The 27,228-nt window shown below is 41.5% G+C and overlaps 1 protein-coding gene across 10 annotated transcripts in view; it reads left to right on the top strand.

Moving 5' to 3' along the window:
• LOC120401000 overlaps positions 1-27,228 on the top strand; it is a 131,024-nt gene that overhangs the window by 74,393 nt on the left and 29,403 nt on the right. For all 10 annotated transcript variants that reach the window (XM_039530460.1, XM_039530454.1, XM_039530458.1 and 7 more), the window contains 13 exons: positions 5,450-5,588; positions 7,930-8,083; positions 9,738-9,833; positions 10,287-10,442; positions 12,136-12,365; positions 15,064-15,202; positions 15,583-15,703; positions 16,965-17,074; positions 18,697-18,846; positions 19,017-19,070; positions 21,836-22,003; positions 23,503-23,655; positions 25,193-25,327. In XM_039530460.1, the coding sequence (XP_039386394.1) occupies positions 5,450-5,588; positions 7,930-8,083; positions 9,738-9,833; positions 10,287-10,442; positions 12,136-12,365; positions 15,064-15,202; positions 15,583-15,703; positions 16,965-17,074; positions 18,697-18,846; positions 19,017-19,070; positions 21,836-22,003; positions 23,503-23,655; positions 25,193-25,327 (1,805 nt within the window). The remainder of the gene's footprint in view (positions 1-5,449; positions 5,589-7,929; positions 8,084-9,737; positions 9,834-10,286; positions 10,443-12,135; positions 12,366-15,063; positions 15,203-15,582; positions 15,704-16,964; positions 17,075-18,696; positions 18,847-19,016; positions 19,071-21,835; positions 22,004-23,502; positions 23,656-25,192; positions 25,328-27,228) is intronic.

Here is a 27,228-nt window from a genome sequence, read left to right as displayed (position 1 = left end):
ATAGTATATGATGATGTATTAGTACCAGAAAATACCTTTATGCCCACCCCCATATTTTCATGTCTCAAGGTTTAAATCAATTAAATTGCCCTAATATCAAATGCTTTCAGTACATTCCACTATGCACGTTTTGTGATCTCACAGCCTTTTACAAACATGAATGAATGTGACCTCACCACACCCCTGTGAAGTACGTAAGTAGCATCATTCCCATTTTACAGATGAGAAAACTGAGGAATCAAGGGAGTTAAGTATCTTGCCCAAGACACAAAACAACTCTGTAGCAGAGCCAGAAATGGAAGACACATCTTCTGTCTCCCAATTCTGTGCTTTGATCAATAGACCTTCTACCTCCTCCTCCTCCTCCTCCTCCTACCACACAGGTCTTATAAATCTAATTTCAGAATAAGTAATAATTAGTTGTTTAAATCTTTTGGGGCTGGTCAGATTTTCCCACATCTTTCTACCATGTGGCTCCTGCAATGTGAAGTGATGCTTCTGCAGATGGAGCGGAACTCATTTGGCCTCAGAGCCATTGAACAACGGATGCCCTTTAATTAAGACAAACACCTGATAATTTCAGGAGATGTGTGTAATGTTTGGTTTTTGTACCAGCCTTTCACTCCCGGTCAAGAGCAAATATTAGCACAATAATGTTCCAAAAGCCAGAGATTACAGGATAGTGCACAGGTTAAATTGGGAGGGTTTGGCTGCTGTACGATAAACTGGGGTTAAACAAGATAAACAAGAAAGTTGCCCAGGCTGCGCTGCACAGTTGATTGCCTTCCAAATACTCTTATAACACAATGAAATTCTGTACTAAATAGAGTAAGATTAAATGGCTACAACAAAGCCTTATTTGTGTAGAAAAATCTCATAAATGCAACGTGCATGTCTATCCTGACACAAGTACAGGGCCATTTACAACTAGTACCTCTAAAATTCAGAATAAAAAAGCCTGTTTGGTTGATTTTTGTGTGTGTGTGTGTGTGTGAGATGTCACATGGTATTATGGAGTGGCGTGGAGATCACAGTACTTTCTCCAGTGGTGAAGATAGGAGAACCCTCAGAGGTACAGTCCCAGACAACTTTACATTCCAATCTACAGGCTTTACCTGAGACCCTTCTTTGTTGTCCAAGAAAACCTCCTTCTCACGTTTACTCTTCCTTGGTATGTCTCCTAACAGCTTAAGAACCAGCCTTGCAACCCTCCTATATTTCTTGTAAAATGAGATTCTACTCTGAAAGGTGTCTCTGTAAAAATGTGTCCCAGTAACTTTCAGATCAAATCTGCTTAGTTTACAAGTGAGAAGACGGCTTTTCTAGCTGCCAGTGCTATAAGCTCAGACTGGAGTTTGAAAGGCAAACTGTATTCATTCTGGATCACTCCATACCAACAATAAGAGATTCTCCTCTCGCACTGATGTGAGAGCAGTTTGTGTCTGACATGCATGAAATTGCTTCTGGCTTCTGCTGGTGTAAATCAGAGGGGACTCAAGCCCAGAAATTCTGCTACTGAAGCTTAGTTAACAATTCTGATGATGATGCATGTGCCAGACTAGGATCCAGCTCTCTTCCCGATAGTTCTGTGGGCTCTGCAGTGTTAATACAAGTAAAAAGTAGCAGAATATCAGTCTGGCATTCAAGTCAGAAGACATCACTTCAAATGCATGCTGGAAGCAGCTCTGTTGAGTGAGTACCATAGTGACTTCTTTGGCTTTACTTGTTTTTTTTGGCCTAAGATCTCCTCTTGTTCCTACACTGAGAGACTTGACCTCTCACCAGCTCTGAAACTTGCCTCTAACTGAGAAGCAGTGCCATAGTGCTTTAGTTCACACTCTCGTCCCTGCTTGAGCATCACCAGTTATCTGTGGGGAAGGTGGGCTGTGTGGACTGTTCAACAACTATTGAAAATGTTTCATACACTTTTGTGTCCCCTCAGCCCCATTCTGGAGTGGACAAAACCTGTTATAATAATAATAGGAGATATACCAATCTCCTAGAACTGGAAGGGACCTTGAAAGGTCATTGAGTCCAGCCCCCTGCCTTCACTAACAGGACCAAGTACTGATTTTGCCCCAGATCCCTAGGTGGCCCCCTCAAGGATTGAACTCACAACCCTGTGTTTAACAGGCCAATGCTCAAACCACTGAGCTATCTCTCCCCCCCATTGGAACACCTTGGAACACATTGGTTGGTGTAAAAGTAGTGCTAAAGGGCCTTCCTTTTTATCACAGCTTAAATTCTTCAGCCCTTCTGTGAGAGACTTGGTTTTTATGATGGAGTGCATCACTACAGGAGATGGGCATTTTAAGGTCCTGTGTCCATCTTTAGAACAAAAACATTCACCGTGCTAGCCTAAAGCAATATGCTCTAATTTTTATCACGTAAAGGCCCCCCCCACAGTCATGCTATCCAGAGTTGACCTGGATATTGTTTGCATGATTTTATTCTAAATAATCTGTATGATTTATTCTGTTTGTAAATAGGATCATTCATTCAGATTTATCTGAGCACAAACATAAATAAGCAGAAAATCCTGAGGGGGGGGGAGAAGGAAAGAAAGATATCTTAAAGATGAGACACATGTTGAACTGGAGTGTGAAGTTATCAGAAAGTCCCATTCTCATTTTCTGCACTTACTGGTACTTGCTTCCTTTCACTGATAGTAGACTGTCAGAAAACTGCAACACACTATGCCAAGGAAGGGGGGCTGTCACCTCCTGCAGCACTCCGTCTCTACCAAGTGAGGTAGCAAAAAGCATTGTATTCTGGCCTCCTGCTTGGCCGTGCAGAATGTTACCACAGGTTGCTTGGTTAGCTCGTAATGATTTTATCTTTGACCAGCAGATTAAAAAGGCAGGATTTTGTTTCCTTTATTAAATCAGTTGCGTAACTCTTTTTTTCAAAGATGAAACAGATGAAATGTTTACCATATGCAGAAATGGTGTCTGTTACATAATAGATTTTACGTATTACTAGGGTTAAGCTATATTGCAGCTTTCTAAATGCATCAGCAATGGGATGGTTTTCAGCAGTCGGATTATACCTGTATACAGTGGGCTAGATTCTCAAAACATTGGACACATTTATGCATATTTACAACAGAAAATTTTTGTGATAGTGTATAATGCATATGTAGGTTGCCATATGTGGTATTTGTATGACATTTCAAGCCACATGGTTTTGTGTGTTTACGTAGCTATACAACTTTGCAGTGCTCAAAGAGTGAGCGGCTGGAGATCTGACTATGATAGTGTAAGTGTAATTTTAAAAGAAAAATTGAGGGAAGCTTCCTTTCTGGCCTGACAATTTTTAAATGAATGAAAAATCAGGTCTAAATATGAAATTTCTTTCATTCCTTGAAAATGAAAGAGACTAATTCTGTCCTTGGCTGTATCCAGTCAGAGTTGTATATGTGCAGAATTTGTCTTGTGATAATTTTTATGCTATTATTTGGATGTATAAACAGGATTCTTATAATCAAACACTCAAAATAAATTGATTAAAAAAAACATGTTCTAAGTCTGAAACAGTTCACTGCATGAAAGAACTATAGCAAATCATAAAGATTTGCATTCCCTTTTATTTTAATACAGCTATGTTGACTTTAATGTTTTGGGTCATTTAACATAGGAAAAAGGACTTAGTACAATGAGCACACATTAAAAAACACACTCAAATATACTAGTGACTTCATTTAAGGAGTGTGTGGCCGAGAAGAACACATTTAATAAACTCTGAAAACCACACGGAAGTCTGCACAATTGAATGCATACAGGAAGGTTGTGTAAAATATATTTTTATTTCATATGTCACACTTTTAAAAATCCAAATAAATACAATGACAGATTCTGCAGAAGTTAGATATTCCCTTAACACTTTCATAAGATTGTTCTGGCCCTTTGTGCCTGACAAAAATATCCTCTTCTTTCACTGCTCAGTCATAGCCACTCCTCTGCCCAGAAGTGACTACATTACACTGGTAAATTTATGGTGATCTGAGCCTCCTAATGGATAAGACATTGGTCTTCTAAGATAGGGACTGTGAGTTCAAGTCCTGTCAGTGGTGGGTAAGTAGTTTAAGGCACTCAGATAATACAGTGACAGGTGCTAACACAAGAACCTAGGGAGAAGATTTCTATACACCAATAGATTATAATGTGCTTTGGGAAGAAAAGTGTTGGATGAACATGAAATATTCTTTGCTGGGTTAAAAAAACTAAACATACTGGGCCTGATGATCCTACAATGTGCAGGGTGTCTTTGAAGAAGATAGTGCTCTGTACCTTTCAGAATCAGCTCCCTAATGGTATGTCTACCGTGCAATGTAAGCCCAGGGTTAGTGGGACTCTAATCAGATGACTCTGGGTTAGAGCATCTACACTGATTGATTGATTTTTAACCCTATGTTAAGAATTTTCTTACCCAGACTCAAACCTGGAGCCCTAGCATCCACACTCCATCACCTAGACCCAAGTCAAACCAACTATATCCCAGACTCCCTGGGGTCCTCCCAAAATGTGGCCACTCTAGTCCTGTGACCATGGTGCACTGTGGGGAAAACTTGACTGTCCACCCTGCATGGAACAGTCTGCTAACATACCCTTCCCAGCAGTCATTTTGGTCTGTGCACTCCCAGCTTCGGGATCCAACAACATAAAGGAGGAATCTTTTGAAGAACTTTTCTTGTTGGTGCTTTCACTCCTGTGTCAGGAAACAGGCACAGTTTTCACGAGACACTGGTGGACATTTCAGTGGCATTTTCTGACCCACCAGAGGCACTTGACAGAGTTTTTGGAGGAGGAGGAAGAGAAGAAGGACACAGATACATGGCAGACTCGAACTGCCTGGTGCTGTTCATGACACTTGGTATAGCTGCTGATGGCCCCTATATAGACCGGTGCTTCTGGAGCAGGGCAACAAACAGAGGCTGGTGGGATCACATCATAATGCAGACCTGGGGTGACCAGGTGTGGATAAACTAAAGGCTTAAGGTCTGATCCTGCTCCCTCTGAAGTCAATGGCAAAATGACTATTGACTTCAATAGGAAAAGGGTTGTCAACCTTTTTTCTCGTTGGTGTTATGTTAAAAATTTGTGATATACGTAAGAATACTAATAGAACCATTCTTTTAAGAGGTTTGTAACCTTTTATTCCTTATGCCTCTCTCTCTCTCTCTCTCTGCCCAAACTATGTCCCCATAATCTGCCAATTGCCATAACTTCTTCCCTACAGCATGTTTTTGCAAGGCTAAAAACAATGTCCGAAGACAGCAAAAATTATTTTGTTCCAGAAGCACAATTCTCCTGGTGACCAAAAAAAAAAGGCTTTTGGTCATGAAGTGGAAGACTTGTAGAGATTAAAATAGATCACTGGGCCAGTATATATTAGCATGCATTTCCTATTGCCTAATTTGATGGATTTATTGTTGTCCTGGGAACTATAGGAACTGAACTTCAAGAGCTACAAAAAATGATTGACAGCCTTCAAAACCCCTTGGATCCTAACAAAGTTGCCCAACTGCTAGTCATTCAAAGAGAAGTTATGTTTCTACAGTTTGATGCAGCAGTCAGACATGTATTACGGTGAGAGTTAAAAGTGCTAATTCCAAAAAATCATCTCTGCCAGGCTCTCTTATAAACTACCATGACCGGGTTTTAATTCAGTTCAAGAGGAAGGAGCTGTCTTAACACAAGTAGAAAAGATAAATTTAAAACAGCTGTACATAGTTCATCTATCAATTGACAGATTCCTTATCTGCTATATTTAAGAGGATTTCAATTTAGCGTATCTGAGTACAGCTTATCTGTGAATGTGAGACTTTTATTGGTAGTGGTCCTGTGTCATGTGCATTAGACATTCAAAAGAGAATTTTCTTAACTTTTATCTATATCAATAAAATTGTGATTTACAGTGGTGATAGATTATGGGCACTGCCACCCAGCACAGAGGGATAGTAGGGAGTGACTCCTACTCTCTCCCCTTTTAATTGCTGTTCTGTAGTATCATTTGATTGTTGTGGGAAGATGATGTAAACACAGCATTGACTTGTTGACAGATTGCAGATCCACAGGGAACCAGAAATAAAACAAGAGGCTAAGTTTGGTTTATCTTTTACTTACTAAGGCATTGTGGGCAATTTGTTAGGAAAACATTTCACTTTGATAAAGATTAGTATCCTGACAGGAAATTAAAGGAAACATAAATATGCTGTATGCTACATCTGTATCACTTCTTTATTGAGAGCATGATTAAAGTTCATTTTCTCCAAACGGAGGTTATAATGCAAGTGAGAGCATAGTGACACTAAAATGCAAATTGCTTTATTATGAGCCCTTTGACATATTCCAGCTGTGAATGCTCAAGGTGTCCTTAAAACTTGTCTGACAACTCCTTTATTGCTAGAAATACTCTATTTTATTTATTACTTGTACAGCACCATATGTGCACATGAAACATGCAAAAAGACAAGGTCCCTGCCCCAAGGAACTTACAATTAAAGGGTGATGAGCGCTTCCTAAGAGAACAGGTGTTGAGGATGCTCATCACCTTGCAGGGAATAGTTTGGTTTCAGGCCTTGAGTTAAAAGGTGTGCAAAAAATGTGGGGATGAGAAATGTCTGTAGTAAAAGAGATTCAGATGAACTTACAAAGCTATTGTATATTTAGGCCGATTTCCAGTTTCGTTTTTGGATGTTTCGTTTATGTAGTGTGTGTTTATAAAGTACATAACAAAGTAGCACGATATCTCTATGGAAGAACGCGCTATGGATCTGGGATCTCTTTCCTCATATGCTCTTAGTCATTTAGACATTATAGAAACGTTTCACCTTTCAGGCTGGAGTCACAAACGGGGAAAGGAATGATGGTGTCGTCCTCATAACTTTTAGCCTAGCGGTTAGGGCATTCACCCTAGATATGTGAGACCCAGTTCAATCCCCCTGTCCTCTGCCTGATGTGGAGAAGGGATTTGAATTTGGATCTTCCACACTGCAGGAGTCTCCTAGCTACTGGGCTATGGGATATTCTGGGGTGAGGTGCTCTCAGTCTCTTGTTGAACTTGCTCTACTTCATATAAATAATTAAATAGTTATTGAATCAAGGACTTGAACGTAAGTCTCCTACATCCTAGGCAAGTGCCCTAATCACCAGGCTATAGGGTCACTCTTTCCCTGCCTAATGCCTGTGGCAATCCATAGTCATTTAAATGTTTACTGGTGGTTGTTTTTTTTTCAGTTTGCCCCCAAAATGTCATTTTTGGTTCAACTTCTAAATGAAACTTTTTTTTCAGTTTTCTGGAATTGCCAGCAACCAACAAATCCATTATTTGCCTAGCTCTACTCCTGACTCATAGTCATGTTCTCCCATGAGAAGAGCTGCTTTCCATTAAATGTCCCTGGCATTAGCAGGATGTTATTTTCACTTATGTTAATCCACGGGCTGATGGATACATTTCTGAGCAGTAGTTTCTTATGCAATTGCAAGTGACCAGTCACTGCGTTCAGTTTATGCATAGCAACTAAGGGCTTGTCTATGGACTTGCTTTAGTCTGCACTTGCATGCCATGCATGAACTAGCACACGTGGACCCTGTTGGCATGCACTAAAATTTCCCTAGCGTGTAGGGACTACCTTAATATGAACCAGGGAACTTTTCGTGCGCACCAGCAGGGTGTACACAGACCAGTTAGTGCGTGACCTACTAGTGTGGACTAAAACGAACACTCCTCTGATGTGGACTAAAACACCATGTAGACAGGCCCTTAGCTTTTCACTAGGTACAAAACTACAGTCAGTTGCAGGTCATTGCCCATGACTGTGATGTTCAGTTCAGCATATTAATATGAATGTGTAAGCTAGTTACAAACTATATTTCAAATTTTTGTTATAAAGATGGTATTTAAAAAGTGATTTTTGGTGTCTTTCAGAGAAGTATATTTGTCCTCCGGGAATACTTTGGCTTACCAGAGGGTTACAGACAGTATGCACCATGGGCTGCCTCCCATGAGTAACTCTGCAGTAAGGAGTGTATTTGCCTCACAGCTCTGGCTCCCGCAGCTACTGGACCCACGTAGCCCCACGGTCAGTAAAATGTACTTTCAACAAATGATTGATTCGATTTGTTTCCTGTCTGTACTTGGGTGCTGAGTGGAGAAGTCGTTGTCAGTTCTTGCTATGATACTCCATTCTGTGGTAGCACAGAACTTAGCACTTAGTGACTTTTCATTTCTGTGATCATAGTCAGTTTCACTTTGTCACTGGGGTCCCCAGAAAAAGTACACTAATTAGCAAGTAATCATAAAAACTAAAAAATAGAAGAGAACTATTACTGTAAGTCATCATATCCCTTGCATCCAGAATGGGATTATTCCCTACACTGTATGTTGGATCATTTTATCTACCCTAATTGTAATGATGGACCTTCCACTAACTTCCTGTTGTGAGTCATCAGATGCATTAAAGAAAAAGGCTAGTCATAAGGCCGGATACAAAGCCTACTGAAGTTAACTTTCCTTTGACTTCTTTGGATTAGGCCCATAGATGCTAGGGTTAGTAGATGTTTCCAGATATTCAGTTTAAACTTTCCTTTGCTCATTTTCATCCTAATACTCCTAGCTATACTCCACTGGATCATGCTAAATTACTACTTTCCTACCTTGGTGTTGCACCTTTTCAGTCCTTACAGAATCATGAAACTTCTGCAGTCGGTAGCTTGCTCTAAATCAGCAATTCTCAAACTGGGGTCCACGGACCAGGGGGTCTGCAAGTCATCTCCTGGGCCTCTGGCCCTGCTGATCAACTCTTTCCCGCTCCCTCCCAGTGCCTCCTGTATGCTGCGGAACTGAGGTTCAGCGGCGTGCAGGAGGTGCTGGGGAGGATCAGGGAAGGGGCGCGCTTGGAGGAGGGGGCAGAAAGAGGCAGGGAAGAGGAGGGGCAGGGTTGGAGCAGGGCAGGAAGGGGAGGGGCAGGGATGGCGCCTTGGGGGAGGGAGTGGAGTGGGGGCGAGGCCTGGGGCTGAGTAGGGGTTGAGCACCCCTGGGGAAAATTAGAAGCCGGTTTGGGGGGTCTGTGAAAAATTTTAAATAAAAATGGGGGTCCTCTGTTGCTAAAGTTTGAGAACCCCTGCTCTAAATGATCATACTGAGCCATTATGTAGAACAAGTGAAGAATGAGATTTGCCCTGTGTGAAGAATAATAGTGGGTGTGTTAGCTTCTCCTCTCTCCTGGTGTGCACAAGCACTGCACTGGAACGCTGCCCAGCTTCTGCAGGGATGTACTCAGAAGGAGAATGGGGCCCCTCTCTCTCGTGCTACAGAGGACAGGATTTTGCCTTTAATGTCTAAGCATAGTGCTGTCAATGTATGACCACTGAACTCTTCGTTTCTTTCAATATAGTTTGTGGAAAAAACCAAAGATAACGAAATTTTACAAAATGTGGAAGTAATGTTAAATCTGACACCAGCTTTCAATAATCCAGGAAATGTAGGGTAAAGAGAACAGTCCCTTAACTGTTACTTATCCCATTGTTGTCTCAGTAGTCCTAGTACATCCTCTGTACTGTAGTTCCAATTAAACACTTATCTGCAACTCATGCAAAGAAGTCAGAGCATGGTATATTACAGACTAAGCAGCAGCCTGCACTGTGATTTCCTTCCTCAGCTCAAGTTAGATGAGACCTTTATTATTGTTTGAACATTAATTTTGTGCTTCTGAATGTTATCTGACTTTGTTTTAGACATTGACACTGTTTCCTTGGAGGGCATTTCTAGTGGATGGAGGACCGTTTCCAGTCACTATCAGCAATCTAAATACCATAAATTATAACATGCAGGTATGGTGACTGCTACTTGTTGTACATCCAAAAGTTACTGTGCCTGTCTCCAAAGGCACAGTGAAGATATGAAAATTGTTTTGCATTAAAACAAGTCCTTCCCTGTGATAGTAACACATTATTTTGTCATTTAAAAAACCCAAATTATTTTACCATTCACCATTTGTTTGTTTATTTAAAAAAACTGCTGCTCTTGGACAATGAAATTGAACTAGGCAATTTCATTTTTTAGTTCTCCTGCAGCTACCACAATGTTGTTGTGCTTGGGTAACAAAGTTCTTCCATGACTTTTAGGTCCACAGTGCCAGAGGCTTCTAGTAAAATCCATCTGTTCATACAAATGGATAGATTACTTTTAAAGTAATTGTACTAACAATAACTCATTACCATAGTTACTCACTGAGATCTGTCTGGGTAACCTAGAAAAATCACCAGATGTGTCTCCTCCTCTAGTTGTGTCTGTGCAGACTGAGTGATGACGACCGAAGAGTTGCTCATGGGGAGCTGGTCGGGATGCAGTTTCTAATGGAGGATATACTGCAGAGTAGCTATGATGTTGTTATGGAAGATCATGCTGAATGGCAAACTGCTGTAGCTAAGGAAAAACAGGTACCTCTGACAAAGTAATTCATTTAGGCTATACAGCTTGGAGTGGTTCCTCCCTGTCCGCCTTGGCCATTCCACCTCGCTATGCCCCCTAGCAGCTGATAGCCATTTGACAAGGAATGAATGTGGTAAGCGGCATTAAAGAGTCTAGGGCTCTTTGGTGCGGGGCAGGGCTATTAGCAGTCTATCGCCCAGCTTCTCTGGCTGGGGCAGACAGCAAACACAGGCACTGCTGTATGATCTCTTATGTAGCTGCTTTGTGCCAATGGGAGAGATCTCTCCTGTCCACATAATTACACCACTCCCAACAAGCGGCGGTAGTTACGTTGGCGGAAGAAGCTGGTGCACACTACCACTTATGCCGGCAAAATGTATGTCGCTCTGGGATGTGTTCTTTTTCACACCCTTGAGCGACAGAAGTTTTACTAACCACTTTACATAAGTGGTTGTGTAGACATGGCCACAGCTCTCTGACTGTGGCAGACAGCAAACGCACACAAGCCATCCAGCCTAAGGTGGGTAGGCTGCTGCCCTGAGCTGGAGGCCCCATCTCTTATACTTCCTCTTCTGCCCTTCTGCTTCCAGCATGAAGGGCGGGCCTGGCCTGGCTCACCACAGAGGGCGGGGAGTGGCTCCTCCCTGGCAACCTAGGTGGGCAACCACTCTGCCTCGCTGCACAGCTGTTATGAAAAACTCCCTTAGACTTCAGTGAATCCTGGGAGTGTAGCATAAAAAAGTAGCCCTTAATCCCATATAGTTATATTGCAATGATGGGATGTAATGTGTTTCAAAAAAAGCTTTTAGAGTGCAGCTGAGAATGAGGAGAGCCACAGTGATGGAGCCCATTAGAAGGGCCGCTGGTGCCCACCATCCAGCTGCTGTACTTGCTGCCATCAGAAACTGGGGGACAAAGCAGGGCCTCTTCACTTTCCCCACCTGTGCCTCAGAGGACTAGAGGGTGAGACACTTATCTGTCCCTTTAACAAGAGTTGCTCAGTGCACAGAGGCCTGCCTCCCTTGTATAACGAGGACTGATAGTTAGGATGAGGACTGGGTCCTCAGGCTGTACTTCCAATAACAGTTGCACAATGGATAAAAATGTAGTAAATGGTCATTGGGGAGCATTACGCCTTTCCAGAACCTACCACAAAGGTTTGGTTCAGGGGATGGGCTGAGATTCAAGCCATTTCTGATGGAAAGCAGATAAACCTACCGGCTAGTGAACATGTAAGTGTACAGTGATAGTGTCAGGAAGTGTGAGTGTGGAGAAATGTGCAAAGAGAACGAGTTATTTTATTTTTTAATAGGGGCTGTTTCCTTCAGGACTTGAGCTGAGGATCTGAGTTTTTAAAGGTATTTTTGACAACAATCCAGCAGGGAGTTTTATTGAGGCAAGTGACTCAAGGAAAGTGGCAATAAGATGAAAGGGGTGTGTGTGTGTGTGTGTGTGTGTGTGTGTGTGTGTGTGTGTGTACGCCTTGTCTTTTCTATAGTCTGCTCATTGAAATGAAAAAAGAGCCAGGATTTTATCTCCACTAGATTTTGCAGGACACTAGTGTATGGAAACAATTATAGTGGGTTGCAAGGTTTAATTCAATCTCCAACAAGCTTACAGTGGCTTATCTCATTTTATTAAACAATGAAGTGTATGATATGAGATTGTAACAAAATATGTCTCCTATAATAATTTCATTAGAATTTGGCAGAAGTTGATGAATCACATGCCAGTTGGTCAGAGAGCAGCAGAAAGACTTGCCAAGCTCCGCCAAGGCTGCACGATCCAGTTACTTCACGTGCTTTGCTGAGATCTTTTCTGATAACATGGAAGCAGTTGGAAGTATTAAAGGCAGAATGGGGTAGACTTAAACTGAAAGTCGAGGATATCAATACAGTTCCTCTTTACAAACAGTTTGCTGAGCTATATGGGTGAGTTTCCTTCTGATGTAAAAGTATTCTAGACTGGAGTGGTTGTGAAAGTTAAAAACGTTCTTCACACTGTTCTCTTACTCTTATCCTGTTTCAATTTGCTCTGTTTTAGTTCTACCTTTCTTTAGTTTGGTACAAAATTGGTAACTATTCTAATATCTTTGCTTTCTCTTTTAGAATAGGGTTTTTGACCTGCTTTGATCTTCTTTCTCCCTGAATTGTTCATTAGTAACGTTGTTCCAAATGTATTTCTGTGGCCTTTCAGTGACACTATTAGTTCTACCTGTCTCTTTAGGACATTCACATCAATGTTACATACAGTACTTTTAAAAATTGACATTCCTGAAGCTGATTTTTAATGAAGTGGAAATGTACCAGATTCTTCCTAATCCTCCCACTTAGCTTGGCCTGCATAATGTGCGTTTGAAAATCTGGCAAGTTTTCTTTAAAGGGATGCTTACTAAAAGCCTAAAACTATATCTTTTTAGAAATGTGATAATGCACTGCTCTCCTGGTCCCCTGAGATAAAATCTATTACCAAAATGAGCAACATAATGAAAATAAAAGTTTGCTGGATAACACAGCAGTAATACAGTCTATGTAGCAGGGTGTTTTGGGGATATAGGAAAACAGGATTCTCACAAAATGGGGCAGAGAAGATGTGTCTGTTTGTGTCCTTGCAAATCCAAAACATTTTTGTCTTACCATTTTGTTAAAGGAACAAACTATCAGGTCTCTCTATTCTAGTCATCATATATCAAAGTGCCACTGAATACCTCCATTGTACTGTTCCTGTGAGACATGTTGTGTTGCTATCTTCAGATTATCCTGAGATCACTCAGATGTCAATTTTATGCCCCTACTCACTAGCAAGTTACAATAGAAATACCAACTCACTGTTATCTCTAGTGACTTGAGAGAAGAGATACTAAGATATCATTGTTATTTATACTTACATAAAAGCAGCCTTCCCAATTTACATCTACAAATCCCTGAACAACAGAAGCCTATCTGAGTAGAATGGCATGCCAGTTTTCTACTGTGCCCAGTCTCTGCTTTGTGCAGCAGGGTGGGGCTGTCAGAGAGGTGATTGCAGCTTTCTAGTTTTCAAACTAGTCCAATGCTGATCTCAGTTTTGACGTACTGTAGAGCAGTCTGTGAGCTATTCTCACCTGTGCTAGCAAGTAAAGGCTCTCAGGGAGCCATCTGCCAGCTGAGCATAACTAACATGCAGTAATCCTCCTGCCACGCCCCCTCCTTCCCTGGCACATCCCTATGGTGAGTCCAGAGCGGAAGGGTGGTTTATGAGCAAAACATGCCAGAATAATGCCAGTTTAGGACTCTCTCATGTCAGGGGAGTTTTCAGGTGGCCTAATCTGGCTCCTCAGCACAGTGCAGGCCAGAGAAGGGGGCGAGAATCTGGTGATATAATGTCACTTAGAGAGTAGGGGAGCTGTTCTTCATTGCTTATCCGGAAGTAGAGAAGAAATTGCCAGGGCTGGGGAGCTGTAGGAGCAAGACCCACCTGCAATACCCAGACCCACTTACTGGTATAGTGTGGGGATTTGGTAAGATCTGTAGGCTTCCTGGGACTGGGATCTCTGCTCCCTCTAGAGCTTATACATTCTGCAGGGGGTGAGAGACCCTAGTTCCAGGAACATGTAGAGCACTTGAAGTCAACCTGCTCCTACAGCATGCTGAAACTCTTCAGGAGGAGTGCTGGGGGCATGGGTTCTTCATGCTAAATGTGTGGCAGGGCACTTCTCCCACACATCTGGGCTCCAGCAATCCCTCTTTTGCTCTACCCCCACTGTTTCAGAGCTATGCTAATTTGTGCCAGCTGCCAAGGGACTGATATGGTAGTCATGATCGCTGGGGTACAGCCAAGCTCCTTTCTCCCCCACCCCCGGCTTTCCCATATTCCCTTCGCTCACACCTGCGGAGGAGGTATTAGTGTAGCAGTTCCTATGCCAACTCTGTGCCAGTGGAGGATTTCTTTATGCCAGGGTGATCTATCTGTGCTGGGTTTAGAGACCACTTTGTTGAATCTTGGTGTATATATTTTGTGAATGGAAACAACAGCTCTGTGGAAAGTGATGGTAAAACACTGCACTCACCCCCTTCACCAGGAAAAGTTTCCACTCATCTTGAGCAAATGAGGTTTTCAAGTTCTGCAGATGTCTGTGTCAAATGCGATCTACGGTGTCAAATGTAACCTGGTATCTGTGCCCTTTTGTCAATTGCTCCTCTTGTTGTTTGGAGACATAAAGGAGGCTGTAAGGAGGCTGGCACTGTTTCTATCTAGCAAATGCAATCAGATACGAGAGTGCAGCATGTCGGGGGGTGTCTACATCTATTTGGTTGTCAGGGGAGAAATTTGTACTGGCAACCAGAATTCTCATCTTTGTTTTTGCTCTTCCTGCTTCATCCACTGAACTTTTATTTTTCTATAACTATTGAAAAAAGAAGTGATGTTATGTGAGATTCAGTATCACATGATCAGTCCATGCAGAAAATCCTGCTCTGCTAGCAGGGCTTCCTGACCAGGTGACAGGGGATAGTGAAATTAGTCCCAATGCTTATGTGTTGGGGGAGGTGAGGATAAGGGTATGTGTGACCTGAAAGAGAGAAATACAGAAGAGACTGAAAATACTGTTGAGAGGGAATATGTGTAACATCTTTGTCTGAATTTCTTTAGCACTGACATCCTATACCCTGCTATGAGAGCCATTGCCAGGCAGATGGGCACAGAAGATGAGTTTGAAGGACTTGTAACAAGCTCTCAGTCTATACTTCCCCCAAAAGGAGCATCAGAAATTGAAGTCAAAACACGGCAGGTAAAGGAGGACTGTTACTGCACAGGGGGAGTGCTGCTGAGTGACATGGAACCATTAAAACCCGGGGGGGGGGGGGGGCTAAACGGGGTTGCCTGTTGGGATAGTTCAAGCAAACTGGGACCAGCGCTGCAAGGCCCATGACTCAGCGCCCGCGAGCAGCATAAAGCAGCTGTAATGGACTAGTGAATCTGACCCCCAAAGGACTCATGGTACAGAATTGGACACAATATAACTTCCCTAAATGATCTTATTTTTACTCCTACGTACTGTGTGTTTTTTAAAGTTACTTTTTAAAAAACTGAAAATTGGCAAAGCAGACCAGATGAGGTATAACAAGCATAGAGAGTTAATGTGAACAATTTACTGTACACTTACTGTAGCTTCAAAAACTGCTGGAAAGTCTAGAAATACACATGATCCATGATGTGAAAAAGAAAATTAACCAGGAGATGACACTAGTTACATCTGAAAGAGCAAGAGCAGGAAGTGGCCTCCCTACAGGTAAGGTGTTAAAATACAAAATGCATTTTTATTTCTAGCCTCCCCATAGGAAGCATGCCAAACATGGGAAGCCCAATCCTACAGCCTTTACATATGCGTGGGAGCTCTGGACGTTACAGTAGGCTTACCAGTTTTGTAGCTAATACAGGGAGCAGGCTGCTTCCATCCACTTTCCCATTGCGGAACATGCATCCCTAGTGCCACATGGAGGGGGGAGTGCAAGGATTCTCCCCAGCCCTTGTGCAAGGTGGCAAGGTTCCTGTGTCTCCTTCCTGCTTCCCTTTGCACCCATTCAAGAGCCAGGAACAATTTGGCCCACGTACAGTGAAATCATTGGTGAAAATTTACCATCATCACGTAAAACTCCCTTCAGGTTTTGATAAAGCCCAGCCCTTTATGTGAAAATGCCCATACCTTGACTATGCCACCATGTGATGAAAACTTGTACACTGGGGTTTCAAGCACCTGGGCCACTTGACACTTATCCAGCCTGCTCACCCAGATTCAAATGCTGCAGAATCTAAGCTTTGACTTTGTTTTTATAAAGCAAGTTTTAGCCATAATTATTGCAAAGAAATCTTTCCAGATACGAGTTGTGTGCACCAAACTAACTCAAACTTTTCTTCCCGAGTCTGCAGACAGCTTGAAACTGCTCTCACTTATCAAATTGAGGTGTCAATGCTTAAGCCAAATTATGACACTTTAAAAGCGAGACCTCCAAGTAATTTAAATTCATAACTATGCACTTTAATTTATACATTTTACATAACTGTATGTGCAGATCTGGTAAGTGCATGCACAAATGGTCGAACAGGCAAGTGGTGGAAATAATGGTAGTTCTAAAAGTGGCTGGTACCATTTTTTCCCACTGACTGGTGTTGAATGCAACTGTAATTTTTCTACCCAAACGTTGAGTTACTACATAAAAAGCCATGTTCTACTCTCAATTTTCATGCAAAGCTCTTATTATCAGTGAGTGATCAATTGTGGATAGGGCCCTAACTGGTGGACCTGGCCCATAACAAAAATGTATTTTAGACCTATTGACACAACATATCTAACACCCCTGCTGCACAGAATCACATAATCTGTTTGTGGTGATGGTTACCTTCTGTTGCATACATTTTTAGAAAGACTGAGAAATCCTAAACCACAAATTGCACATGATATCATTTTACAGGGATTAAAGAGGGATCAATATTTTGTGACGGACATCTGTTGATGTATTGTTTGTTTTGTTTTTTTCCCCTTGCTCTTCCAGAGCTCTGGAAGCATCGAGTCATGCAAGAAAACTTCTCAGTTGTAAGACCACAAATAGTCGAAACATTTGTTCAGAGACTAATGGAAAATTACCAAGAATCTGATGTAGAGGTACATATACTGTGTTTCTATCCAGACATAGCTAATCTTTATTTACATCTTTACTTATTAAAACCTGTGTCAGTCAGTGACGCACAAGGGAAACACCCTCTCTTAAACTTATGAGTTTACGTTCAGATTATGTTAGCAATGTGAGCTTGTGTGTTACATATGACACTGGCCACCTTGTAATGTGATTTGTTCAGATCTCACAATTGTAGTAAGGCCAGGCAGAATTAGTACCAGGATTAGAGGCTTCTAAGCAACTATAGGAAAGTAGTGTTGGGGACTCAAAAGGCAGAACTCTTCCTTCTGAGTTGGTACTAAATCAGTGTCCCTGTGTGGTGTTAGGAAGTACTCTGTTGCCACTTTAAGTCATTAAAGAACTGATGTATTCATTCTGAGAGTGGGGGTGTTGGCTCCAATGTCTTGGCCAGTTTCCAAGTTGGTAATTACATTTTTCATACCTAAAAATTCTTGTTGCAGTTTCAGTTGGAAAAGGTATTCATTTCTCATGTTGTGTAGTTGTAATGTGCTTCGTGTGTGCATGTAACCCTGCTTTCCCACAAAAGGCCCACAGAGAATGTAAGGGCTGCCCTGACAGCCAACTGGTAGACGCCTGTGTTTCCGGAGCCGAAGGACAAGGCTTTTAGTTTTAGTTTTAGTTTCTTAGAGATGTTTGTGGTTTATATAGTAATAGTCTGTTCTCTACAACACATGGATTTGTCACACATGTTGCTGTTTTTCACCCTGAGGGAAGAGGGCAGTTTCATGGTGGATGAAATAATCCCTTTATTTAGCTTAAATTCATAACTTGGAGATCTTTGGGGATGAAAAGTATTTTATAAATATTTGTTCAATTATAATGAAATAGTAGGTCGTTATCAGACCTGCTACATTGTTTTCATTGAAATGTGATTCAGTATTGAGATGCATTGCTTGGTTCCTAGAAGTAAGCCTGTTCCCCATCCAAATTGTGTGGAGAAATTTCCCTGAGAGCTCTCCTATCTACAAGTGAGCTTACGGAGCTAAAGTCTTGTCTGCACACAAATTTGCACTTGTTTAATTTATCTGCTCCAAACCCCTATGTTGGACCCTCCTATTTCAGTTTGAGTCATTGATTTCAATTTAGCTTAACTTAGATCCTAAAAGATTTAACTAAACTGGAATGATCCTGGTTTAAACCAAAACAAGAATGTCCACATACCTTTTTGCACAGGTTTAACCTAATCAGTTTAAAATTACATCTTTGGTTAAACCAATGCAACTTTACATGTAGACAAGCCCTATGTTCTGAATGAATCTGCTCATCTTTTTGGAAGCATTCCTTCTAAGTGCTCACCAGGGTTTTTGGAAAGTGTAGGGTGGGGAGAAAAGTTTCTTATTTTTCTCTGAAGTATAATTTCTATAGGAGGAGCAACTGATCTCCAAATGAATGGAAAAACTGAAACTAGGCAGTTCCCATATGGGAGTATATGTCAAAACAAAATACAGAAGCCTTGGGGTGGAATACGGCGGTGGACAGGAAATATATGTAAATACCTGTGTTACCATAGCATGGTATGTCTAAAATGACTAAAAACTTAAGTTTGGGTTTATCATGGGATTGTTGTTGTTGTTGTTGGTTTTTCCAGATTACATTTAAAAAAAGCCATTTACAAAACTGCCTCACTGCACTGGGTTGTGATGTCATGGCCAGAGAGCGCAGCAACTTTGAGACTTACTCTATGTTTTATGAAAATCTGCTACAGCAGGAACATCAGCTACTCTACCAAAAAGAACAGGTACATGCCGGGTGCTGATTCTGTATAGTAGAGAGGGGAGAAATGTCAGAGATTTTTGCAAGATGGGAAGCCATTGCCAAATAACAACGAAGCTTTCAGGGGGTAAAATAATTGTAAGATAATTCTGCTGTGCTAGCTTAGTCACAATATGCCTTTGTGCTCTGTTTCAGGAACTGCATGTAGTAGAAGAAGGTGGAAGGCAGACTGATGTAAACCTTAGTCAGGTTGGTGGTGGTGATTTATGTTCCAGTAGCATTTTAGAGGTCCCAGTCAGGATTGGAGCCACATTGTGAAGGGCATTGTATAAACTCATACAGACCATCTCTGACCAAAAGAGCCTAGTTATTGCTTTGTTTGTCATGTTTCTGGGCTTGTAGATGCACTGCACAATGACTTTTAATGTTTCTCTAAACCACTCAGCAGATTACAGCTATGCCACTTGGGTTTCGTTTTTGGCAGAGTATGTGGATGGGAGGCCTTCAAAGAAAATCCATGTGGAAGTGGTGGAAATATTTCACAGGGAGCAGCCTTCCATCTAACCCAGTAGTGCACCAATGTCCCATTATAATTTTGGGGTTCCTATGTTGCTGGAGTTGTCATCTTTTGAGTGACTTGTAAAACAGAGGTGATGACCATTCATGATTACTGAGGAACACAAGATGTTTTTTCAAAAGCTCAGAGTCCTGGCCAATATCCAGTTTAGATAATTACATGGTCTTAAAATTGTAATTTTATTAGAAATTGTTTATTCTCCCTTTCAAAAAATTCTGTGCAGCACGTCTGATACAGAATAGCTATTGTCTGAAGTAAATAGGATGGAATTCAATAAGGAAAAATGCCAAGTACTCCACAATCAGTTGCACGCATACAAAATGAGAAATGACTGCTTAGGAAGGAGTACTACGGAAAGGGATGTGGGGGTCATAGTGGATCACAAGCTAAATATAAGTCAACAGTGTAACGATGTTGCAAAAAAAGCAAACATCATTCTGGGATGTATTAGAAGGAGTATTGTAAGCAAGACACAACAAGTACTGACCACTAGCTCCCAGTCTTCTCCCTTTCTTGTTTCCCTCACCAACTCCCAGTCCTGGTTTCCCCCCACCATCCCATGGTTCCCAGTCCTAGACTCCTTGCCCACTACTCTCAGCCTCTCCTTCCATACCCAGCTCCCTGTGCCCCCACCCAACCTGTCCCAGCTGCCTCCTCCCACTACCACCTCTGACTCCCAGTATTAGCCTTGCCCCCTCTTCAGTTCCCAGTCCCAGTCTCCTGATTCCTTCTCCCAAACTACCCCTTTCCCTCCCCTCACTTCAGCTTTGTTCCCTCTGCATTTGAATCAGATGGCTTCTTCCTCCACAGGGCCTGGCTCCCAACAGGGTGGGGGAGTCCTGGTCAGGGCAGGTTCCCTGCTTTCAGTTTCAGTGCCTGGCCCCACTCTGGCTCAGAACAACTGGGATCAACCATTACAGAGAACGTTTGGCTCTTCCTCTGAAGCCCTGGGCTGGCACATGCTCAGTTGCTCTGTGGGGATGGCATATGCACAGTCTGATCAGCACTAGGAGCTGAGAGAGCCTTGAGCATGTTCAGTGAGCTTGGAATATTCAGAGATTTTATCTGTTAAACTCTAAGTAGTCTACTAAATATGTGTAAACTCTGATAATTTTTTGTCAAAGGCTTCTAAATTGGTCACATTTTGGCCAGTTTTCACAAGGGTGGAAAAGGCACATCCCTGACACAGACATGCCAAATTTAAAGTCCATGCTCTAAAGGCTAGGGGCACTAGAGTTGTTTAAAAAATTCTTGTCTTTTCTTTGATGTGGCAATTCTTATTCCAGCCTTATTCTTAGAAATGGCTGAACTATTCTAGCTGAAATTTTCCAGAAGAATTCAACCTGAGGCAGACACCTAGCATGGAAAAAATCAGTCTAAATGGTTAAAGTTTGGCAAAGTTATAAGCAACTGAAAACTGGGTTCTATAATAGGAAGTATCAGGCAATCATAAAAATAGTTGGTGCTACCAACCATGAGTATACTATATATATTTTTTGCATATAAAGGCTTCTGGTATCAATTTTTTTAAAATGACCCTGGACTTCCTAATGTTGTACTCACAATTAAATATGAATGCAAACTGGTTGCAAATGCAATAGATTAAGGATGAAAATGAAAGAACTTATACATGTAATAACTACCTGTCTGAGCCTGCAAACCAGGCGGACAAATACATTCCATTGGTTGTGCTCCCATTTCTGCTAATGTGGATTCCATCTCTAGGAATCAGATTGGTGCTGTGTTTTCAAGTATCAAGAGACCTACTAACAATACATTGCTGTTTATTTGATTCTTTATTAAGCAGTCTGTGCCTGGAGCTGTACAAACCTATAAGAAGACATTTTACTTGCCCCAAGAAACTTACAACCTAGTAGTTTGCTATACAGCTTAGTTGCAGTTCCTCTGATTTCTGTCTTCAAGGAATAGGGGTGGTTAGGGTAAGTGGGATCAGGATGCACCAAAACTTCATGGCCCCACACAGACTTTCTCCTAATATCAAACTTCTTAATTTTCCTCCATCAGCCCTCCCCAAATATACTTGCTCCCAATCCCTCTTACCTACTGGATTCATTGCTCATCTTCGGTGTCATTCTCTTTCTCTCCCTCCCCTCATAACCACAAATAGACTCTTGGGTTTTCATGTGTCGTTATACATCTTAGCACCCTCAAAACATTGGGTCTGAACCTCAAGGATCCTTTGTATTCAGCCCCTTTAAAGGAAATAACTTCAAAGCAAATAGAGATGCAAAACATGGGTGATTTTACAGAACTGTTTAATTACTGTAATGTAACCTCTCAGTTAGAAATGGACTCAAGCCATGAGGTTCATATTTGTATCCAAACTTTTTTTCAAAGTTCTGGGATGTTCAGACCAAGGGTTTTTGGTTTAGGCCCATCTCTAGTTTAACTGATTTACATTTTTCTTCTTTGATAGGTAGCAGAGCTGGGTCATGAGATGATTATGGAAATAACTGCTCTAAGAGCCAGATTCACTAATCTAGAAAAAGAAAATCTCTGTCTCAAAGAGGAGATAAGGAAAGAAGTACAAGATGAATATGAAACGTTAGTGCAGAATCTGTTTGTGACTTGTTTACATCTAAAAGTAAGTACAAACCAAGTGGGTATCTGATAGGTCCCTTTTAGTTGCCATTGTATTATCTAGTATGTGTGGCATAAAAAGAAATGAATTAGAGAAATGGGCCCACAAGCTAAAGAGTATGGATGAATTACTGTTCATCTCTTTATGTACTTTGGGAGTATGTTGGGGAAATTTTCAGCTAGGGAAGTATGTGGATCTATTCTGATGAAGAGAAGGTACATTTTAAAGGGGACTAATATCCCATTTAAAAGGGTGGGGGCACTTGCTCTTTTTAGCTACGGTGGTGAGAATAAAAGTAAATTTTTAATTTTAAAACAATGTATATTATTTTTCTTAATAACCTACGGCAGTGGTTCTCAAACTAGGGCCATCGGTTGTTCAAGGAAAGCCCCTGGTGGGCCAGGCCAGTTTGTTTACCTGCTGCGTCCACAGGTTTGGCCGATCGCAGCTCCCAGAGGCCATGGAAGGATGTACTGGCCGCCGCTCCCCACTGCCCCTATTGGCCTGGAGCGGCGAACCGGGGCCAGTGGGAGCTGCGATCGGCTGAACCTGCAGACATGGCTGGAAAACAAACTGACCCGGCCCGCCAGGGGCTTTCCCTGAACAAGCGGCGGCCCTAGTTTGAGAACCACTGACCGAGGGCCAACTTGTTATGCCATTCCTCATGCTGAGTAGTGCCTTACTTCCTAAATGGTCCCTCCTGTTGATTTCACTGGGGCTATTTGAGGAGTAAGTTTACTACACAGCATGAGTGATGGTATCACAATCCAGCCTCTAAACTGAAATGTAAGAAAATTACTCACTTGATCGATAACCTGTTCTAGAAGCAATCCAATACATAATCTTCGGGTTCTAGTTCATGATTATCTGTGAGGTATCCACAAGTCCATTAATGCCCCAGAGGATGGCAAAGGTGGTAGCAGAATTACTTGCAGTCTCATCTCCTCACTGTCTCACATGTTGTCTCTAACATGAATCCGTTTTGTACCAAAAAGCTTGTTCTTACAACATGCTACTCATTCTATTAAACACATGTGTTTTGTGCATATTGATAGCTTATCTACAAAGCTATGCAATTGAAATGACATGGGCTGGAATGTCTGGCTAAAGGAAGAAATCTGCTTCCTCATTCTCATACTTTATGACTGTGAAATAATTATCAGATAAAGTTTTCAGGCAGGAACTAAGATACTTCTCATACCTTCTAAAATATTGTGTGCAAGGGACTCCATGGGGACTGCTAGTCCATGTTTCTCTTTTTCCAGCATCTGATGAGCAGAATACAATCCATTAAAATGAGGTAAAAAAAAATTTGCAGAGAAATTAAGGTCTTGCATATCTTATAAAAAGAGCCACTAATTCATTTAAATGCTCTGCTAGATGCATTTCAATGAGTTACCTGCATATTTTATATGGAAGAATTATTTAGAATATCGTTTTATTAAGTTCATATGCATGTGTCTTCCCTCCTCCATACTGTTGGCTTCTGTTTCTAATTGCAGGGGAAGCTAGATGACTATCGCCTTAATATGAGCCGACAAGTATTTGAGATCATCAGTGAAGTGAGAAAAGAAGGGGTTGACAATATGATTGATTTGAAGAAAAAATTTGGTTCCATTAAAGATGATGATGGATTGAAAGAACATTTGTCTAAAGTAAGAGAGGGGGTTTATTTTGTTTCTTTGTTTGTTTTTTAAGTGTAGGAATTATGGGCCCAAACCAAATGTCTGGATATAAAACCTACTGAACTTTGGTGGTGGTTTTGACTCTGAACTTGGCAACTGTCTTGTGTATCTGTAATGGGCTGACCCAAAAACTTGCATCGTACTCCTGGTGTACTTTGGAGAGGTTGAGTTCTGGGTCTGAGCTTTGCAGTTCAGGTCCATCTGAAGTAGAAATGGAAATGTATACGTGGAATTTAACCATAAAATCAAAAGGATATTGTTATAATTTAGAACAGACAGTGTTCTCAGCACTGGACAAAAAGAGACAGAAAGAAATTGGTATTCTCTGAGCTTTTAGTCTGAAATCGAGGAGGAAAATCAACATTAGAATAGACCCTTTTTCACAGGCAGACACACACAGGCCCCAGTTCAGCAAAGCACTTGAGCACTTGCTTAATTTAGTACAAATAGTCCAGTTGTAAATCAGAGACTACTCATGTGCATAAAGTTAATCACAAGTAAGCACTTTTCTGAATAGCAATGGGGACCACTCATGTGCTTTGCTGAACTGGGGCCATAATCACTAACTCTCCATAACTAGTCCATAATCTGAAAATTAGGTGTTCCAAAATTAGGGGGGTGGGGGAAAAATCTTATATATCTGAGAACTAAAGGAAAAGCTACCATAAATTCCACATGTAGTGCCTACCAGCTTTTGGTCACAATGGTAATACGAATAATAAGTAATAGTGCGTTCAGCCAAATCCTTAGCTCCCCAATGAAGAAGATAATGCAGTGAAAATAAACAAACTTAAATCATTTTTATATCCAAGGCTAGTTTAATTGATGTGGGAAACTTGGAAGAATAGAGTTGTTGATCAGTCCGTCAGTTAAGTCAAATGAGACCAACTTGGTCTTCCTTTGTCGGACCAGAATCTTATGTCTAAATATCTATGATAAATCATGAAAAATACACTTCCAGGTCTAACAAGTGGGAAAGCATGTGAGGGGAAATGTAAATGTAATGTGGCCACCCAGATCCATCTCAAGAGAACAGTTTTCAGCAACAAGCCTCCCAGCTGGGGCAATGTCAGGAAAAATAGGGTTCAGCTTCTCATATATCTTCTAATTTTGCCATTATGTCACCCTTATCAGGAAAATCATGAGTGGGGTGAAATAGGGTACTGAATATGAACCAATGAATATGACTCCAAACCACCATTTGGGTAAATTTGGATATCCACAGAAAAATCCATGTATTTTATCTCAGTGGTGGTTTATTTTTACAGTTTTACCTGTTTGTTTATTTTCTGTCCGTGGGAAGTGTTCACTTCTGTTCCTTCATCGATACAGTAACTGAAATTCATTTTGAAAAGTGCACCGGTTTAAACTGCAAAGTTGGAAGGTTTGGAAGTTCAGACTTCAGCTGGAGAGAAAACATGTTGTAAAAACACTGTAGATTGCTCTAAGGGAAAGTGCCGTTGTAAGAAGTCTCTCTTAATAGTGATTGTGATAATGTTGTCTTTAGCAAGAGCAGCTGCAGGCCTTGCAAGATGAAAACACCAGACTAGGGGAGCTGGTGTGTAAGCTGAAAGTCCTGAGCTGCTGGAAGCAGACTATTCAGAAGGCACAACTATCTGTAAAGCTGAGAAATGCAGAGAAGGTAAGAAGTCCGGATTCCTTCATTTTTACTTGTCTTTTTTTATTTTCTGCTTAAACTAGGGATCAAATTTGGCCAGCTCACAGCAGCTAAAAAGCCAGTACTTTTTCATGGTGACTGTTATCTTGTGCTCCAAATTCTAAGCTTCGATTTAAAAGAAGTATCACTTGCATCCGAAGAAGTGGGTTTTCACCCACGAAAGCTCATGCTGCAAAACATCTGTTAGTCTATAAGGTGCTACAGGATTCTTTGCTGATTTAAAAGAAGTAAGTTATGGTCGTTCACAGTCCAAAGGTTATTTTTACAGAGTGTAAACCTGAACAGAGATGTCTGCCTGACTCAGCAGACAGTCTGAAATAACAACTCTGAGAAGTACTGTGAACAGCCCACATTCACCCCCAATCGAGGCATTGACTCCGAAGACTAATTTTGACAATTTATATGTCAAAATTAACTATTTCACTACTGATCAAAGCAAATGAGAAAGAAGAGGGACAACAATATTATGAAGATCTGTGTAGTCTAGGAGAGGATGCATATTTGTTTGTGGACGTAGTTTGGGAAAGTAGTGCTTTTTGTGGGGAGATAGAAGGGGAGGCTTAGGATAATTTGACTTCTGCTTTGGTATGCATGGTGCTTTTTATAGAGGAGAACTACAGGGTATTTAAGGAAAGCAGAATGGGATACAAGGTTCTCATTTAAATTAAGGAAAAGATGGCTGGAGCTCAAAGATTACTAAATTAAACCAAAGTGCAGATGAATGGAAAAAAATATGCCTTCTCTCTCTGAATGTGGTTGGACAGAAAGGAATATATCGTTTACTGACCGTTACATGGATTATTTGGCTCTATATGCCAAACCAAGGAAAGGCAGAATGATCATATTTATTAATTTAAAAATAGTAAAGGCAGAATGGTGTGCGTGCGTGTGTATGTTTAAACCAATGTACAACTGTATGTGCATACACTTTGTTCATTTATGTCAAGGAGATGCTAAATAGGTGGATGGATGATTGATTAATCAAAAAAGAGACTGAATTAGACTTCTAGCTTGTGGATTTGAAATAAAACGATGGCTCTCTATGACTTAAAAATTAAAACAGAGGAAAAATGAATGGGAATGTTGGTTTTGTTAGTTTAAATTGAGACAGCAAACTAGATAATATATATGGTTGACCATCTTAAAACCTGAAGAGGACGAACAGATTCTCAGCTGTGCTAATTCATACCAAAGAAAGCCAACAAGGAATCCAGTAGTGACAGGAAGGAAAGAACAAAATATTGCTTTGTATAAAGACTTGATGTTTATTGTATAAAAAGTCATTTTATAAAGCGTTGCTTTACATGATTCAACTAGCCAAAACAAATGCATGGGCCTGACTTGCTTTGTGCTACTTTATGAATTCTTGGCAAAGCTGAAACTGGAGTCTGCACATTTTTATTTCATCTTGTAGTTCTAGGCAGCGGTGGCTGCAGGCACAGCGCTCCAAGCACGTGCCTGGGGTGACAAGCTGCGGGGGGCGCCCTGCCAGTCCCTGCGAGGGCGGCAGTCAGGCAGCCTTCGGCGGCTTGCCTACGGGAGGGCCGCCGGTCCTGTGGATTCGGCGGCAATTCGGTGGAGGGTACACCGAATCCGTGGGACCAGCGGACCTCCTGCAGGCAAGCCGCCGAATCTGTGGGACCGGGGACCGCCTGCAGGCAAGCCGCTGAAGGCAGCCTGCTTGCCGTGCTTGAGGCGGCAAAAAAGCTAGAGCCGCCCCCGGTTCTAGGGGCAGGTCAAGATTTATTTACAGAGCTAGAGAAGTGCAATACTTCAGATTACATCACAAGTGAGAAATGTTCTGTTGCTTTGGTTGAAGGTGCTCCCCACAATTGGTCAATTCAGTCTCTATAGCTTAGGTGCAT

The sequence above is a fragment of the Mauremys reevesii genome, linkage group 3 (assembly GCF_016161935.1).
Source record: "Mauremys reevesii isolate NIE-2019 linkage group 3, ASM1616193v1, whole genome shotgun sequence".
Taxonomy (NCBI): Eukaryota; Metazoa; Chordata; order Testudines; family Geoemydidae; genus Mauremys; species Mauremys reevesii.
Note: the sequence above shows the minus strand (reverse complement) of the source record. Positions and strands in the feature narration are given on the sequence as shown.